Source organism: Rhinolophus ferrumequinum, chromosome 10 (assembly GCF_004115265.2).
Source record: "Rhinolophus ferrumequinum isolate MPI-CBG mRhiFer1 chromosome 10, mRhiFer1_v1.p, whole genome shotgun sequence".
NCBI lineage: Eukaryota > Metazoa > Chordata > Mammalia > Chiroptera > Rhinolophidae > Rhinolophus > Rhinolophus ferrumequinum.
The window spans coordinates 88,880,296-88,895,886 of record NC_046293.1 but is presented as its reverse complement, the minus strand read 5'-3'; the positions used below and the strand labels follow the sequence as shown (position 1 = coordinate 88,895,886).

At 43.7% G+C, this 15,591-nt stretch overlaps 2 protein-coding genes across 18 annotated transcripts in view; one reads left to right on the top strand and one right to left on the bottom strand.

Annotated features, from left to right (window-relative positions):
- The window catches only part of RAD52 (RAD52 homolog, DNA repair protein), a 30,427-nt gene extending 28,382 nt beyond the window's left edge, over positions 1–2,045 (top strand). Inside the window, 1 exon segment of the mRNA XM_033116764.1 lies at positions 375–2,045. Coding sequence (XP_032972655.1) covers positions 375–436 — 62 coding nt within the window. The 3' untranslated portion in view covers positions 437–2,045.
- Positions 1,595–15,591, bottom strand: part of WNK1 (WNK lysine deficient protein kinase 1) — a 144,866-nt gene continuing 130,869 nt past the window's right edge. For 9 of the 17 annotated variants that reach the window (XM_033116746.1, XM_033116753.1, XM_033116754.1 and 6 more), the window contains 8 exons: positions 14,061–14,728; positions 13,223–13,425; positions 11,621–11,815; positions 10,607–10,699; positions 8,174–8,215; positions 6,020–6,046; positions 4,922–5,109; positions 1,595–4,510 (listed from right to left, as the gene is read on the bottom strand). In XM_033116746.1, the coding sequence (XP_032972637.1) occupies positions 4,193–4,510; positions 4,922–5,109; positions 6,020–6,046; positions 8,174–8,215; positions 10,607–10,699; positions 11,621–11,815; positions 13,223–13,425; positions 14,061–14,728 (1,734 nt within the window). In that variant the 3' untranslated portion in view covers positions 1,595–4,192. The remainder of the gene's footprint in view (positions 4,511–4,921; positions 5,110–6,019; positions 6,047–8,173; positions 8,216–10,606; positions 10,700–11,620; positions 11,816–13,222; positions 13,426–14,060; positions 14,729–15,591) is intronic. The other 8 variants (XM_033116752.1, XM_033116761.1, XM_033116762.1 and 5 more) reach the window with 5 other exon arrangements.

Sequence of the window (15,591 nt, the reverse complement as noted above, 5' to 3'; positions counted from 1 at the left end):
TGAAAGGAGGAATAACATTCCACTTAAGAAGGTGGATAGAGTCATGGCAGAGGACTAGCAGTGAGGCAGAAGAGGGTAACTGGTTCGAGAGCAGGAACTTGTCCTTTGGGGCCCCGACTCGAGGTGTAACCCTTTGCAGTTGAAGCACGACTGCAGTAAGAGTTTTTCCTAGGAAAAGTAGGCCCATCGTGACGTGATTATTATTGCAGCCTGGTCTGGAGCTAACAGGGATCTGTCCTCATGACGACTTTCGTTATTGGGCTTTGTTTAAATTAGAATCGTTAACTAACACAATTCAGAAATGACTAGCTATGAATTTATTTCTCACTTTAAAAATCATGGCAGCTCCATTTAAATGACTTTTTCTTCCATAGGCAACTGTGATTTCTATCGGGAGAACCAGAACACGAAGAAAAGGAAGCTGGAGCCACCTTAACAGAGGCTCAGGTCACATCACTGGACTCTGTCACAGAGCAGACTTGAGAAAACTTTTTGGTCATGAAATTGGTCAGCACTGCTAGGGGATGAGCTTTATTTCCAAGGACTTACCTTCATTCTGAACTCTTCCAAAGGATTTGACTCCTGGAGCCTCCTGCAGGTAAAGCTGAGCGGTTAGAAAACAAGCCCTTTAAAAAAGCTTGTCACATACTGCAGTAGGCGGCTCTGGGGAGATTAAATCTCTTTTCGCTCTTGATTACTTATTCCTAAGCCATTTTGTTAATAAATACAGAACTTTTAGGAATCACCAGTGGCCGCCTGCTCTGAAGTGTAGGAGCCATACTCGTCAGCACCACAGCACCACGTGCCTCCAGGAAATGACTGAGTCATCTCTGCCCCCCTCACCTTAGGGCGCCATGTTTTAATGCTGAGAACAAAGCCTGCAGTGCTTTTACGTTTCCATTAATTCAGGCTGTAATCTTCATCGATGATAATCTCTTACAGGTTTACGGTGTCACTACCCTGCACTGTTTTCTAATGGAGGAAACCATGATCTAAGGCCAAAGAAAAGGCATTTCAAGAGTGCAAAAGAAATTCTGCACTTTGTAACAAAATAGAAGATCTAAGTAGCTGTTTCTGTTTCCCCATTTCAGATGTGAGATACCACCCACCTTAACATAGTTTCTTCATCATGTCTAGATGTTTCATAATTCTTTCCCCCAAATAATGAGCTTGCAAATTGACTTTTTAAGGTGAATTTTGGGCTGTGCGTTTTATCTAATCTGGAAGCAGTGGCTTTTATTATTTTATTTTTTGGATCCCAGACCTGTTTGTGGGGAGCTGGGAACCTGCGGCAAGGAGCGCAAAGGACAGGAAGGCGTCCACCATTTCTGCCCCTGCGCAAGAGGCAGCAGCCTACCTTTACCTCCCTGACCTCACCTGCTGTTGTGCAGTTCAGTGGTAGTCAGCTTCTGATTTTGACCCCTTAGCGTTCTCTTCAGAACAAACGGCACCTCCCTTGTCTGCAGCACAGTTTTAGATTCAGTCAGTTACTGCTAAACTAAGTTCCTGCAGTTAGGAATCGTCAGAAATTGCACACAAAACAGAGCTAATGAGATCATGAAAAAGGAATTGTCTGGAAATGAAACCCCACAACTCAAAAGCAAAGTTTGGTTTATTTGAATGGTTTCATTAAATAAGTCTACAAAGGTAACAAACTGAAGCACAAGGCGCAATCTTACAAGAAGCGCAACACCCAGAGTTAGTGCAAAATGTACAATTAACGGCTGCGGAGAAACCCCCAAGGTTTGAATTCAGTTTGTTTTTTTTTTAAACAGTGTACATTGTTAAATAATGTAAGGAAAACACTTAAAATTCAGAAAGATTTTTTTTTTAATGTGGAAAAAAGAGACTCAAAGTGTACTATTAACACAAATAATTTAAACAGTTCAGTAGCACTAGTTCATTCCTCTAGGCTTCAGTTATTTCATCCACAGGAGGGAGAAAAATCAACAGTAAATAAAACCAGCTCTTTTTGTGTGTGAGTGAAGAGATCTCAAAATTATTAAACCAAAATAAAATAATGTGCTGCATTTGATTCCCTCGTTCCTCTGGTAGAAGGTGTTGTTTCATTTGTCTTAGGTGGTCTGTTTCTCATGTACTCGATACCTTCTTTGTTCTATCCTCACTCATCATCTCCCCAAGAATTATAAGCAGAGAACAGATAAGTAAACAATTTTGAAGCAGGGCTTGGAACCCCTGCCCTTCTCATTTCTACCTTCCTAGTACCTTCAGCTTTCATTTGCCTCTCTGGGGACTAGGCTTACTTACTAAAGAAAACAGTGCCCATAAAGGAACGACAGGATGGGCCAGCCAGCCAGGCTTTTCCTACTGTGATTGCTGGGCTGTGCCGTGAGGTGGGGGAGAGGTTGAAATACGTCAATTTCTCAACTCAAGAAGCACCCAAAAAATTAAGTCCCACCTTCTTTCCCCATCTTCACAGCTAATAGAGATCCCAAATATAGCCAATTAGGAGAGTATTTCCTGAAAGCTCTGAAAAGAACAGAACTGCCCATTAAATTAGCACTAAATAATACTGGTTGGTTGCAGTTATTACTTATGGGGAATATTTGCTTATATGAAATGTGAAAATACCAGTTGCAATTGTAGAAATAAAGGTGGCACAAGAGATTATGATCCTGCAACCGCTTGGATATCATATAGGAAAAGAGTAGGAATAAGCATTCTTTCCTACAATGCTTAATTTAGATGTGGGTCCACTTTCCAGAAAAACAGTACCCCCAGCTGAGAAATGCATGGTACATTTGCAACAAGAAAGCAATCCAAACAGTTTTTCTTAGAGCAACTTTCTCCCTCTGACTTTTCACTATCAGGTTTCCCAACTTCAAAACCAGCCCCTACTCCCTTCCCTTTATATTCAGCCATTTCTTCTAGGTCTGTTCAAGCCCAGCTCAAATGAGTAAGGCTTCTGGCATCTACTGGCCAGGCATCGCCTATCTTCAAAACAAGTCTGTTCTTCCATTCTTTAGTCTTTTTCATTCACTTATCACACACCACCCTTAATCTTTTAAATTGCCCAATTTTGTGACAACAACCCTCCTCACTGTTCCTGAAACAGAACTTTCTGCTTTCAACCACTGATGTCGACTTCACTTCTCACCCTGCTCATCTTACACCTGCTCTAGACAAACTAGTTGAATGACCAAAAAAAAGTACTCTTTCAATTTCCCTTTGGCATAACCCACTGCTGGGGTCTTGTGGCCCTTTGATTTCCTCCCACATGCCCTTTGCTGGTCTGGGGTCTGTTGAGAAGTAGATGCTAACGGCAGAAGCAATGGAAGTCCAAGGCACTAAAATATCCAGCAAGCAATACTGGGACAACAGAAGTATTCAAGTACAGTAATTTATACAATTTTACATTCACATTTATTTATCTAATACAATGGAAATACAAAGGAAAAAGTTAAAGTGTCTCAATAAGTAAAGGACAGAGCTAGCTTTTTTTCAACTTTTTAAACCTTTCATATTTTCATCTTAAAACTACTGTTGTCCAACAACATTTATATATCACAGTGTTTCCACATCAAAACTGATGGCAAAGTTGCATGTCCGCAGGGAACGTTTTTTCTCACTGCTAATGCCGCAGTCGGAGCTGCTCGTATCATTTGCTTAAAGCACTAGTGACCTATCGTAAGAAAGGGTGGGAACCTAGCCCCCTGCTGTCTCTCACTGGGTTCCAGAGAGAGAGAAAGAAAGATAGAAAAGAAAGAAAAAGAGCTGGGGTGGGAGAACAGGGTAGGAGAGAGCCCAATTATGTTTTTAGTCTTGTGGTTTAGACTGAGGGAATAAGGGATTTGGGGTGGACACCGAAATGAAAAGCTCCACCCACTTGAAAACAGAGGTGGGGTTTGGTTTTCCCTTGCGTGCTCTGGCAGCTTCCTGATGGACACCCTTCTCCTTCCTAGCCCTTATTGTTGGGCAAACATGGAGGCAGAGCTCGAAGTTGCCCCATCGCAAGAAAGCTGCTCATTCCTTCTTGTCCCACTCCAGTAAATGGAAGGAGGAGGCAGAGTCTCCATCCTGAGGGCTCTAAGCAGTATGAAAAACATTCCTTTCCGGCAAGAAATAACCAGTTAAATGCAGCACTAGGAGTTAGTATACAGGCTACTTCCCCACCCCCCACCTCTCACACTCCACCTCCTGCCCCGCAATCTACTCAGTTAAGTCTCTAGGTCTAAGTGGTCCGCAGGTTGGAACCTGGGGGGTTGCTGATGGATTTCTGCAAATTGCTGATGTTGAAATTCTGTAAGGAGGCAGTTCCCACAGGTTGGAACTGGCCAAGTGGCTGTGGTGCTGGGCCACCTGTCCCACTCCACTGAGTGCCAAAAGGGGGAGCTGGGAAACCGTACTGCTGTGGGGGGCACATGGACTTGGTGAAGTGACCTAGAGAGGTAGCTGACGCTGCAGGAAGGGGGGCAGAGCCGCCCAAGTTTGAGGTCATGGAGACGCACAGCTGACCCGGTGCAGAGAACTTCCTTGCCATTCCAGGGCCCTGAAAACAAAACAACTAATTGTAAAGTGTGGTATGGGAGTAACACGCATGGATGTGAAGTGGGTGGTGCTAAAGTAACTCTAGAACCGGGACTGTTCTTATCTTCCAAAACCTTCCCTCATAGTGACTGGCTCTTCACACTTACCAAACGGGCGAGAAAACCCATTCTGACGGGAAGTGGGTGCTATGTGGTTCAGGGTGTGGAAGAAAAAAGGAGGAAAAAAACTGACGTGACCAACAGGGAGGGAGCGAAGGATTCAGGGAAGAAAAATAAAAGTCGCTGGCTGGTTTTTGTCTTGTCTGTCTACGTGTTAACAGTAATGAGCTACAGAAGGTCATGGCAGGGAACAGCAAGCACTGGCCTCGGTGTCTGCCACCCAACGTGCCACTGACAGATCAGGGAACACGTACCTCATAGTTCATGTGTCCTCGGCTCCCTCTCCTGCCCGAGAGGCTCATGGCGTCTCGGGCCCAGTTGTCCACCAGCTTGTGCAGGTCGTCTGTGAACGTGCCCTTCTTGCTGGCCGTCAGGGCGGGAGGCTGCACCTGGGCGGCCTGGCTGTTCACTGCTCCCCCCACCGTGTTGGTGCTGCTGGTCCCTGGAGTTAGAGACGCGACAGGATATAACCATTAAAAGGCGTTTGGATTCGGTTTTCAGGAAGAAGAGAAACTTTACAGAATGATGAATGCAAGCCACAGAATGAGGAGAGGATGGACTGGGGAGCCATGCAAGGAAGGAATTCCAAGGTCTCATGTAGCCCAATGTTTGGGGCTAACAGGGAGGAAACCAGATTCTATTCAGGAGCTGCGGGTGAGGCTGAACGACTCAGAACAGTGGTAGCCACGGGGCAGGGACCTCCTCCAGCCACTCACACGGGATCTTAGGGTGCTGGAACTTTCGGCCAGCACCCACTTTCCCAGCATCGCACTGACCAGGGAGCTACCGGATGGTCAGTGAGGAGAACTGCTCTAGAATGTTGCAGAATGCAGGGCAGAAAAAAAAAGACCCCTTGAGCACTGGGGCGGGGTTGAAATAGGAGTTACAGAAATGCAAAGACAGGCGCCTAGCCCAGGAGAAGATGGGGTTCCAAAACCATGTGGGTACTGCCCAATCTTTAGGCGTTCTTTAATAGAAAGAGGTGATAAAACACAGCGTGCTGTTCAAAAGTTTTTTCACCTGGTCCGATAAACGTGGGAGGAATTAAGGCTTCAGCCTCTCCCAATTTCCTGTGAGTAAAGAACCTTCTTACTCGTGAGGGAGGTTCTCTGTGTGCACCTGAATCTTTCAACTCCAGGAAGACGTGCTTTTCCTGAAGATGACCTCAGTTTCGCCTGGTTCATGGATCCTCACCCCTCCCCTTGCCCAGCAGAGCAAGCAGCTCGTGTGGAAGCAAGAGAAACATTCATTCAGCTGAGGGAGGGGCACGAAGGAGAGAAGGAAGCTTTGAGGTTATAATGAAAGAATTCTATTTCTATGGTTGATGAGAAAGAAAGGAGTCTGTGTCCTGCCTGATTTCGGCTCTGCTGGAGGGCACACTGAAGATTATTCGAAGAGGCAAGTTTTCGGGAAGAGGGAAAGAAGAGTCATGGTCTTGTTTTTCACCCTCACCCCCGACTTTCTTACCAGATCTCACATTTGCTGCAGAGTAAATCAAAGCTACAAAAGTAACATGTGAGCCACAAGGCCTTAAGGTATCCAACAATGCTGGGGGCTAAATAAATGCACATTTTCCTGCTTTCAAGGTCAAAGCAGCACCAGGGCACAGCAGCATATCGAAGCAACTCTGCTATGGAAAAGCCCATTCTAATTCATTGCTGGTCTCCAGTCAGGTTGGTACCACACCCCCCGGAACGGCACATACAAGCATATCTGCACTAGAGAAACAGCTCACTGGGACGTAGGCCGCAGAGTGGGGGAGCTCACATGCTTCTCACGCCCGAGGCAAGACACGAAGCCTGCAGGTGTGTCAGCTCACTTCTTAGTGCCCGCCCGCTGGGGCCGCAGGGGGTCGCTATCGCACATACAGTGTGTAAAGAAAAGAGGAAGACCCCTACGGGACAGGAACCCCAAGTGGGAAATACAGAAGCACAGGAAACAGCCTTCCTCAAGTAGCGAGAGACAGAGAGAGACAGTGGAGGGTGGGACACAGGCAGCGGGGATGGCCGTGGTGACAAAGACATCCAGCAGGCAAGCGGACCACATGCAAAAGGCGGTCATCCTGTCGGAATGACTGCTGCTTAGTGAGCTTGATGGCAAGTGAGACAACACAAGACCCAGAAGTAATCCCAAGTGGGCAGAGCCGTCGGAAGCACAGTCCAGGCAGCGCTGTGGGTGACAGCGTGTACTCACAGAGCTCGTGCAGGAGCCACACGTCCCTAGTCCCATGCGGGCCACCTCCCATGCTGCGAGGGCCCTTCACAACCACATTCATGTCTCATCTGAATCTATGTTACACAGTACTGGGCTCTGAAAACGGGCTTCATACCACAAGGGAGAGCCAACCAAACAGCCCACCCTCTTACTCTGGCTTCTGAAACAGACTTTCCCATTATAGGAGGAAACAAACGCATCTTTCTTGACCAGAAATGAGCTCCTTTGAAAAGACGACTCTCCGGCCCCGGCAAATGGGGGCGTCCTCAGCCCGCTTCACAGGAAAGTGTTTCAGAACTCTGGTGACACGGCTGTTCCTGAGGACACCTGTGCCTTCCAGGGGGCTGACTAAGCTCTAACCCTTTCTCATTTCTGCCAAAAAGCTCTACAAAGTGGTATGTGCCTTACCACCCAAAATCTAGTTTTTCATTTTTCTCTTGCCCTAATACATTTTCCCTGCCTCACGCCGCCAGTCCTACCGTGTTTCCCCGAAAATAAACCCTAGTTAAGATCTCAGCCAGAGGGACGCATTTAGTACGTTATGACGATGTTCCAGAAGACAACGACATGACTGTATTTGAATAAATGTAGATTGTTGTACATGAAAAAATAAGACATCCCCTGAAAATACACCCTATGTGTCTTTTGGAGCAAAAATTAATATAAGACCGGTCTTATTTTCAGGGAAATACAGTATAAGACCTGGTCTTATTTTCGGGGAAACACAGTAGTAACAATGACCTATTAGTAGCCACAACTTACTGCTCAGTGCCCTAGGGACAAGGTTTTCTGGTTGAGCCTCCAGGGGGCCTTTGGGATTGTTCACTGTCTGCACTTTAATGAGAAGCCACCAGTCTAAGAAGCCAAACTCAAAGGTGGCCTCGCCAATCTAGCAGACGTGAGGCTTCGGTACGCTGTGACCACTGCTGACTTTCCAGTCGGTACAACAGTGGCTGGCACATTGTTCTTGACTAAAGAATTCTTTCCCAAAGGAGTCAGGAATCCTTGATCTCTCTGAACATATCCATGGGCTTATCAAGCCCGAACTGTCACAGAGGTAGGCTCACAGGGGGTCACCATTGAAAGCATTGACTATGAGGTGATTTCTTAACCTGGAAGGACAGCCAGTGGTCAGTAGTTCAGCATGTTAAAGACTATATTAGAAAAGGGTGCAGAACTAGACAGATGGAAGTTGGGAATCAGGGAGTTGTGAGGCTTCAAGGTTCAAAGAACTCATGGACAACAGGCTTTGCAATCAAGGACCAAAAGTAACAGAAAGAAAAGATAATTACTACAGAGCTGGTTGCAAGGACAGACTTTTTTCACCATCTTCCCTGAAGCACAAAGAGAGAGCAATGTGTTAAAGATAAAGAAACATCAGTGTAAAATATTTAGAATCTCCAAACAGCACACAAAGTCCCAGCAGGAGAAAGCAGGAGGGGAGACAGACTGGTAGGACCTGGGAGACTTTGCCCCGGGGTAGGTAGTTCTATGGGAGTCTCTTCCAGGCTGTTAGCCTTAGCGTGCTGACCTGGCGGGCTGTGGGACCCGGCTGACAGAGGCTGACTTTCCACACCCACTCTTCTCATCTACAAGAGTAATGCCCTGCGTGAACATTCAGGATGGGGAGGAATTCCAGTCTCTCAGGTCTCACTGCTTGAATTTCAAATACCCAAGCAGTCTTTCTACTGACCATGTCTCACTTTCTGTTTCTTCTGCTGGGTTGTTAAAAAGCACTCCATTAAATTCATCAGCAATCAATTCTACCACAGTAGGATGGTAGTACCACTGTTACAGTTTTAAGTTAATTTTTAAATTGGCTACTGAGTTTCCACATCCTAGACATACATACTAATGCCTTCCCCTCTAGAAAGCTCTTTAAAAGTATATGGAAAACAAGCAACTTTTGAAAATAAATAAAGCATTAAGCCAAGCCGTGCTTCTAAACTATTATCTATTTTGAGGGCATAGAATAATGCATCCCGACTTCCACCCCTGTAAACACCTGGTTTTTCTGTACATATTTGCTTTAAATCTGCCTCTTGCCATTTGTTCACCAAGGCTCATGTGATATATACTGATCTGCCTTCAACAGATGTCAGGCCCCTCACTTTAGACCCAAAAGGAAGAGATAAGATTTAATATTTCTAACCCCTTTCATTTGAACAACAGTGTAATACCACCCACCTTTAAGAGTGTGATGAGAATTTACTGAATTAATTCATTTGAAATGGTACCCATCACATCATTTACAAAAAGCCTTGGTTCCCTCTATTCCCAGACACTAGGCTGTATACCATAGGCCTGACACGCCACGTTCTACCTCAAAACACTTACTCCTACTATTAATGTCTTTTCATATTTCTAGCGGGAAATATAAATTAAAGGCTTATTTAAGTGTCAAGACGCTAATAATCTTGTTCCAGCCTAGTTTAACCAGAAAATACATTGATCTGAGCGCTCAAAAATCACACATGCTTGGAGAACTACCCAAGTGGGTAATGCCTTCCACCTCCTCTGTTGAATAGCTCTGGACAGTGACACGTGAGGCCCAAGGACCTCTGAACCACACGCGGAAACATGATGCCTCAGCACATGCATTTAAGAAGCACGTCAATAACCACATCAGAAGTTTGAGGCCTGACCAGAGAAGATCTTTATCCAAAGATCTTCTACTAAGTACAAAGTTTTCTACTTGAGCCTTATTTTTGTTTTTTTTACATTTTTATTTTAGTAGACATTTATTGATTACCATGTGCCAGGTAGGCAATGGCTCATCAGAGGGAAATGATGGGTGTTTCATGGTGCGACCTGGTTTTGTGGCATCTTACTTGAGTTGTACAACAACCCTAGGAGACAGGCATTGTCTTCATTTCATATATGGGAAGATGGGCTGGAGAGGTTGGCTGACTCGCTACTGTATCCTGTTTTTAAGAAGAAAGCTGGGAAATCCCAGCAATCATGTTTAAAAAGACCATTTTTCACTTGTAGGTGCTAAGACTTGGTCTTTAATAGAATAAATGCTTTATGAGAATAACTACACTGAAACCCTTTTTGAACTATTGATTTTATGAAGTTAGAAGGTAGTGGTGGTGAAAAGATCCAGTGAAGAGACACTACCATGTTTCCCCGAAAATAAGACCGGGTCTTATATTAAGGTTTGCTCCAAAAGATGCATTAGGGCTTATGTTCAGGGGACGTCATCCTGAACAATCTGCTAGGGCTTATTTTCCGGTTAGGTCTTATTTTGGGGGACACACGGTATCATCTTTTCAGCTGATACGTAGTTAGGCTTAATTGACAAGAAAAAAAAGATTCCAAACGACTCTTTTACCTGCTTCCGGGACCTAAGTGCATCAGTGGTCAGGATGCTTCCTGTCACTTCTAAAGCCCACGCACGGGTCAGGACTGAAGAGACTGCTGGAGCTCAGCCTTCCTTGTTCTAAATGACCCAGCACTCTGCACAGCCCCGACACCCCTCTACCCTGTCACGGACCTGTGAAAAAGCAATTCTACCAGAAAGTCATTTTGAAGTTTATAGAAGCCTATTATGATTTCTACATCTTTTATCATAATTAACATAGGGACCCAAACTTCTGAGGGTAATAGTTCAGCCAAGCTGCTGAGTAGATGACACACAGAGACAAATGAAAATGGACTGCGTGAAATATCAGATCCAAGCAGCAGAAAAACAAGGACGAGGAAGGAGTAAAGGTGTTACACACAAAGAGCCAAGCAGGGCGTACTCAGAAATCGGGTCCTCCTGCCACCAGGTTTGAATGTCACCTGCTCAGATGCACAGTTAAACTTCGCACAGCCTGTGAGAGGGGAGAAACGGGGGAGAACAGAGAGAGAAGAGACAGAACACAACTACAAGATGTTAGAAACTTGAGGCTGGAGTGGTGAAATGTGCTAAGATGGACACAGAAGAACAAGCTTCTAGGGAAAGGTCAGATACGTAAGACAGGAGAAGTGGGCCTCAGTTGTCTCCACCTGTAAAGTTCTAAAGCCTTTCCCGGTGGGAATACTGCTAGCTTGTTTGCGCTCCAACAAATACACTCGTGTTGCAAAGAGACGATCTAATCTCTAATTTCAGTGACACGGTGGCAAAAGCACCTAGCTAGCTATATTTTCTTTCATTCTTTTCTACCCAGATACCCAACTCCTTTCAGTTCTTGTTCTAAAGTTACTGGAAGCTCTTTCCTCTACAGGAATGTTCTGAGTGATCATTAATAAATAAAACTGCATTTGGGAAGTGGATTATAGATAAAAAATTGAATTGTCAGGCTATTCATTTAGTATGCTACTCCCATACTTAGAAGTTAAAAAAGTCTACACTGGCTGAGCAAATGCATTAGCTTTCAAAAACTGCTAAAACCCCTCAGAATTTAGTTCAGGGAATCTCAGTCTAGTCTTAAAGCCTAAGTTACAATCCCAAATGAGTCACTTATTTATATCAGGCCTCATATAAGTCACAGATGTAACTTTTTGCTGTGATTCCTCGAAGAAAAGCTGTTTACCTGATGGGAGCCACGAGTGCACCTACTCTAACCATTACCCAACTTCTCCTTTCAGCCCAAAGTGCCTTAAATGTACAACACACAGGCTGTGTTCTGGTCAGCTGGTCAGCTCCAACCCACCTTAACAACAGGTGGGTCGTTAGGCTTTTGTCCCGGACGTGGCAATAGCTACCTCCATGTTAATGTTTCTGGAAGGTGATGGGTGCTTTGATTTCTTACCTTGACCCGGAGCAGAAAGGCTTGGTACTGAAATGGCACCATCACTGGTGAAGGCTGAATACAGGTTGTCACTGGAGGGAGATGGCTTAAGTGGCTGTAATAGCTGATTCTGCCCCGTCTCTGGGATGTTGCCAGGAGGGTGGAGGGTCTGCTGGGGGTGCAAGACTGAAGCTGCACTCTGACCAGATAAATTACCTGCCAGAATGTAAAGCGACATGAGGCAACATGTACAGCTTTCCAAACGCCCATAACAGGCACTGTCCTTATCCCTCCAATTCAACCCACTGACTGGTAACCAATGGGTCAAAAGCTGTACCTGATGAATTAACGAGAGGGGAAGTGAGCAATGACATGCGAATCGACAGGCAACAGGGCTCAGGAAACTATCCCAAGAGATTTTCTGCTTTAGATAACCCACATGGTTCACAAATCTGAGCTAAGAAGACTAGCATATGCTGTGGATAAGAGAGAATTCCATTTTGCAATTCCACAGCTGCCTTTTTTACCCAACTCTAAAACACTGAGTCGGATCACAATACAGATAGGTTTGGTAAGCAGTCTCTGTTTAGTCTTTCTTTTAAGCATGCGTCAGATCACGTACAAAATGATGGAGGTGACTAGAGTCATGCATATTTAGAATTATCCATAGTAGGTGGCCTTTAATCACCAGTCAGGTGTCTTGAAATTGACTACTACTTTCTCTGTCCCTTAGTAACTAGCAGAAAAGAAGTCCATCCAAAAAATATGTCAAAATTGGGGTCAGAATCTGAATTAGCTGATATCCCTTAGAATCACATCTCTACTAATGAATTGGTTTTAACATGCTAGAGAAGGGTTTGGGTCTCTAAAATCTTCCAGAGAATGGAAAGCTGCTAACTAAGAAGTTTGCAACTGCTCTCCAACCTCTTTCTCTTAGATCTGCAGAACAGCTATGAGGTATAAACTTACTTCAGACTTTTCTACTTTTCAACTAATTATCTGTTAACATTACCATAATTTCACCGAAGGGTAAAAACTCTTTATCACAATTAAAATAGGTAACTATAATTTATTACAAGAGTTTATGATGTAACTATTTTTTTAATTACAACCACTAGTTCTTTATTCCAAATAGGTAATGAAATAAAAACTTTAAGCAAGGAAATTACCACTAAGACATAACCAAATATCTATATGAAATTTATATTCACCCCAGTTACAAGTACAACGAATTCATTCATTAAAAGGCAGAACCTACCTGGAGTTTACTAAGTAGAGGTCACTGTATTTTCTTCCAACTGCCCAAGAGTTGGGGAAATGTGAGGTGAGTTACCAGGGAAACTAAATGTTTTATCCTTAAGAACAACTATAAATGAAGGCTACCAGTAGACAGCAATGCAGATTACAACAGAATAAGCCATTGTACTCACCCAGTCTACTACTAGAGACTGAAAAAGAGGTACTATAAATATGGGGAGTACAGAATTCAAGGAAGTAAGAATATCAGGTAAGTCAAACTCCTTGGAAATTTAACAAAAATACTATGTTCAATGTGTTTTAGGTACCACTGGAGACAGAAACAAAAGATGGGACAGACACAGCTGACCTGGGTCAGGGGTTTACCTGAAAGCTGGGGGCTTTTACTCGCCAAGGAACTGACACGACTAGATTTGTTGCCTTTGCTTTTAGTGGGTCGCCTTCTTCTCCCTGAAAGGGGGGCGGCTGGGGGAATGATGACAGCAGGAGGAACCTTGCCCAGTTTGGTATACAAAGATTCAATTTCATGCTTCTGGCGACTCTGCAGGTCTTGAATCTCTTTAAGATGTCTATGAAAGATAACCGAACATAATTCAAAAATATAAAACCATCTTCGTTGAAACAAGAATTAACATATTTGTTAACCTCCACTCAAGTATTTACTTACTTTTGAATCTTTGCCCCAAATGTACTTAATCTAATTTCTACTCCCTTGAAATTCTAGTTTGTTAATTCATCTTGCTGGCCTCCATTACTGGAGCCAAAATCCAACAAGCTCCTGGCCAACAACAAATGGATGATGATGTGTCAGGAGAGAAAGATTTCCTGACTTGTGAGGCTAGACAGCTACTCTGATCCAGTCTGCCAAATATGATCAACAAAACCTGCTAGCATCATCTGCACTGGATTCTTTTGGTAGACTAGTGAACAGCCAAGATTAGTTAATAATGTTAGAAAGTGCTATTAATAAAAATAATAGTATAGTAACAACACAAAGGTGCCAGAGAAGTGCTATAACTAGAAATGCTGGGTCTTTTTGAGTACAAGAGACCCCATAAGAACTACATTCAGATAACTAGCTTTTGCATATCATCCTCTCTTTAAAAGAAATGAGATACAAGTATGTTGCAGTGAAAAGAACACTAATCGAGGCACCACGAGTTAGGTTTGCTTCTGCCACTCTCACAAGAGCAAATGGACTTACTTTTCTCGTAGTCGGCGCAGCTCTGACTTTAAGTCTTCATCTTCAATATCTGACTCATTGTCACTACTCATGTAAGAGGAGTTGAGTGAGTTACTAAGGCTTTGACTTAGATTCTGGATGGGAAGGCTCCTGGAGCTCAGCTGCTGGGGGGAATGTGGACTCCCTGAACCATCATCCACATCCCTGCTTAGAAAGGCAGCCTCGAGGTCAGAAGATGGCCCGTTCAGGTGTGAAGGCTCTGAAAGGTCAGGCTTTTCTTTCTTTGGTATCGCAGCAGGAAGAACATCTTGTTCCAAATCCGTAAAAGGAGGAGGAGGAGATACCACTGGTCCCTCTTTCTTTGCCTCAGTGATCGTGTCTGCAGTTCTCGAAACAGAGAAACGACCTACTTTGTTTGCTGTCGTTGTCATCTGAGAACGTCCAACCTTGGTGTGCTGCCCAGTTTCTGAGTTTGCTTCTGAGGCAGGAATTTTGTGGGCACTATCTGGCATATCTAAAGAGACACGACGGATGGTTACCCCATTAGGCCCTGGCTTCACCAGGGTACTTTCTGGACTACTACTTGACAGCAACGAGGACTCTGAAGTGCTGGATTCAAAATGAACAGACTTTGCATCTTCTGACTTATTTTTACCCTCTTTCTGGGCATCATCCATTGCAACTGAAACCTGATGGAAAGATTAAAAGACAAAGTCCCCAATATTCGATTTTCAGAATGGACCATAAAAAAAATGGAATCACTTTATTTCCTAGCCAGTAAGTAGTCTGTCTGTTTGCATAGTCCCTCTGTATTTGACTGTGAAAATAAATGGGGTACCATTATAGAGAACAACCTATCTGTACTGAGAAGTACAGATGAGATGTAGATTCTGAGTGGCTGGCGGTTACCTTACCGAGTAAATGACTAACTTTCATATCTTACATTATGCACAGGACTCAGACTCAAATATTAGTGAAAATGCAAATAACAACTGGTCATGGAATCATGAAGGCTGCTTGTGAATAAGAAAAACTACAATGATTAAATTCAATAAATGTTAAAAGCCAGCTAAGCTTCAAGAACCAACACAACTAAGGTACTAATAGGAGGATCCTTGTCCTACTTTGTCCATGGATTATAAATACATACTGAGCTCAGCCATAAACTCTCAGAACCTCAGTTTCCAAATGACAAAAGTATTGTCGACTGCCCCCAACTCCAAGTGCCATCATGAGAACAATTGGAAAGTAGTTGTGAAAGTAGAAATAAAAAGGATTTTCACAGCTGGTTTGGCAGTACGTACTAAGAGTCTGAAAATGTTCACTTACTGGGCCAACTGGAAAAATTAAAGGATATAATATCACTTGATGCTGACTCAGTATTTTTACTTCAGAAATTAATCCTAAGGAGATTATCCTAAATGTGGAAAATATTTTTATATACAAAGATGTTTATGGTTACTTCACTTATTATGTTGGAAAAGCAACCTGATGAGTAACAGGAAAATGATTTGGTAAATGAATTACTAGATGGGAAAAAAAGCTATAAAGT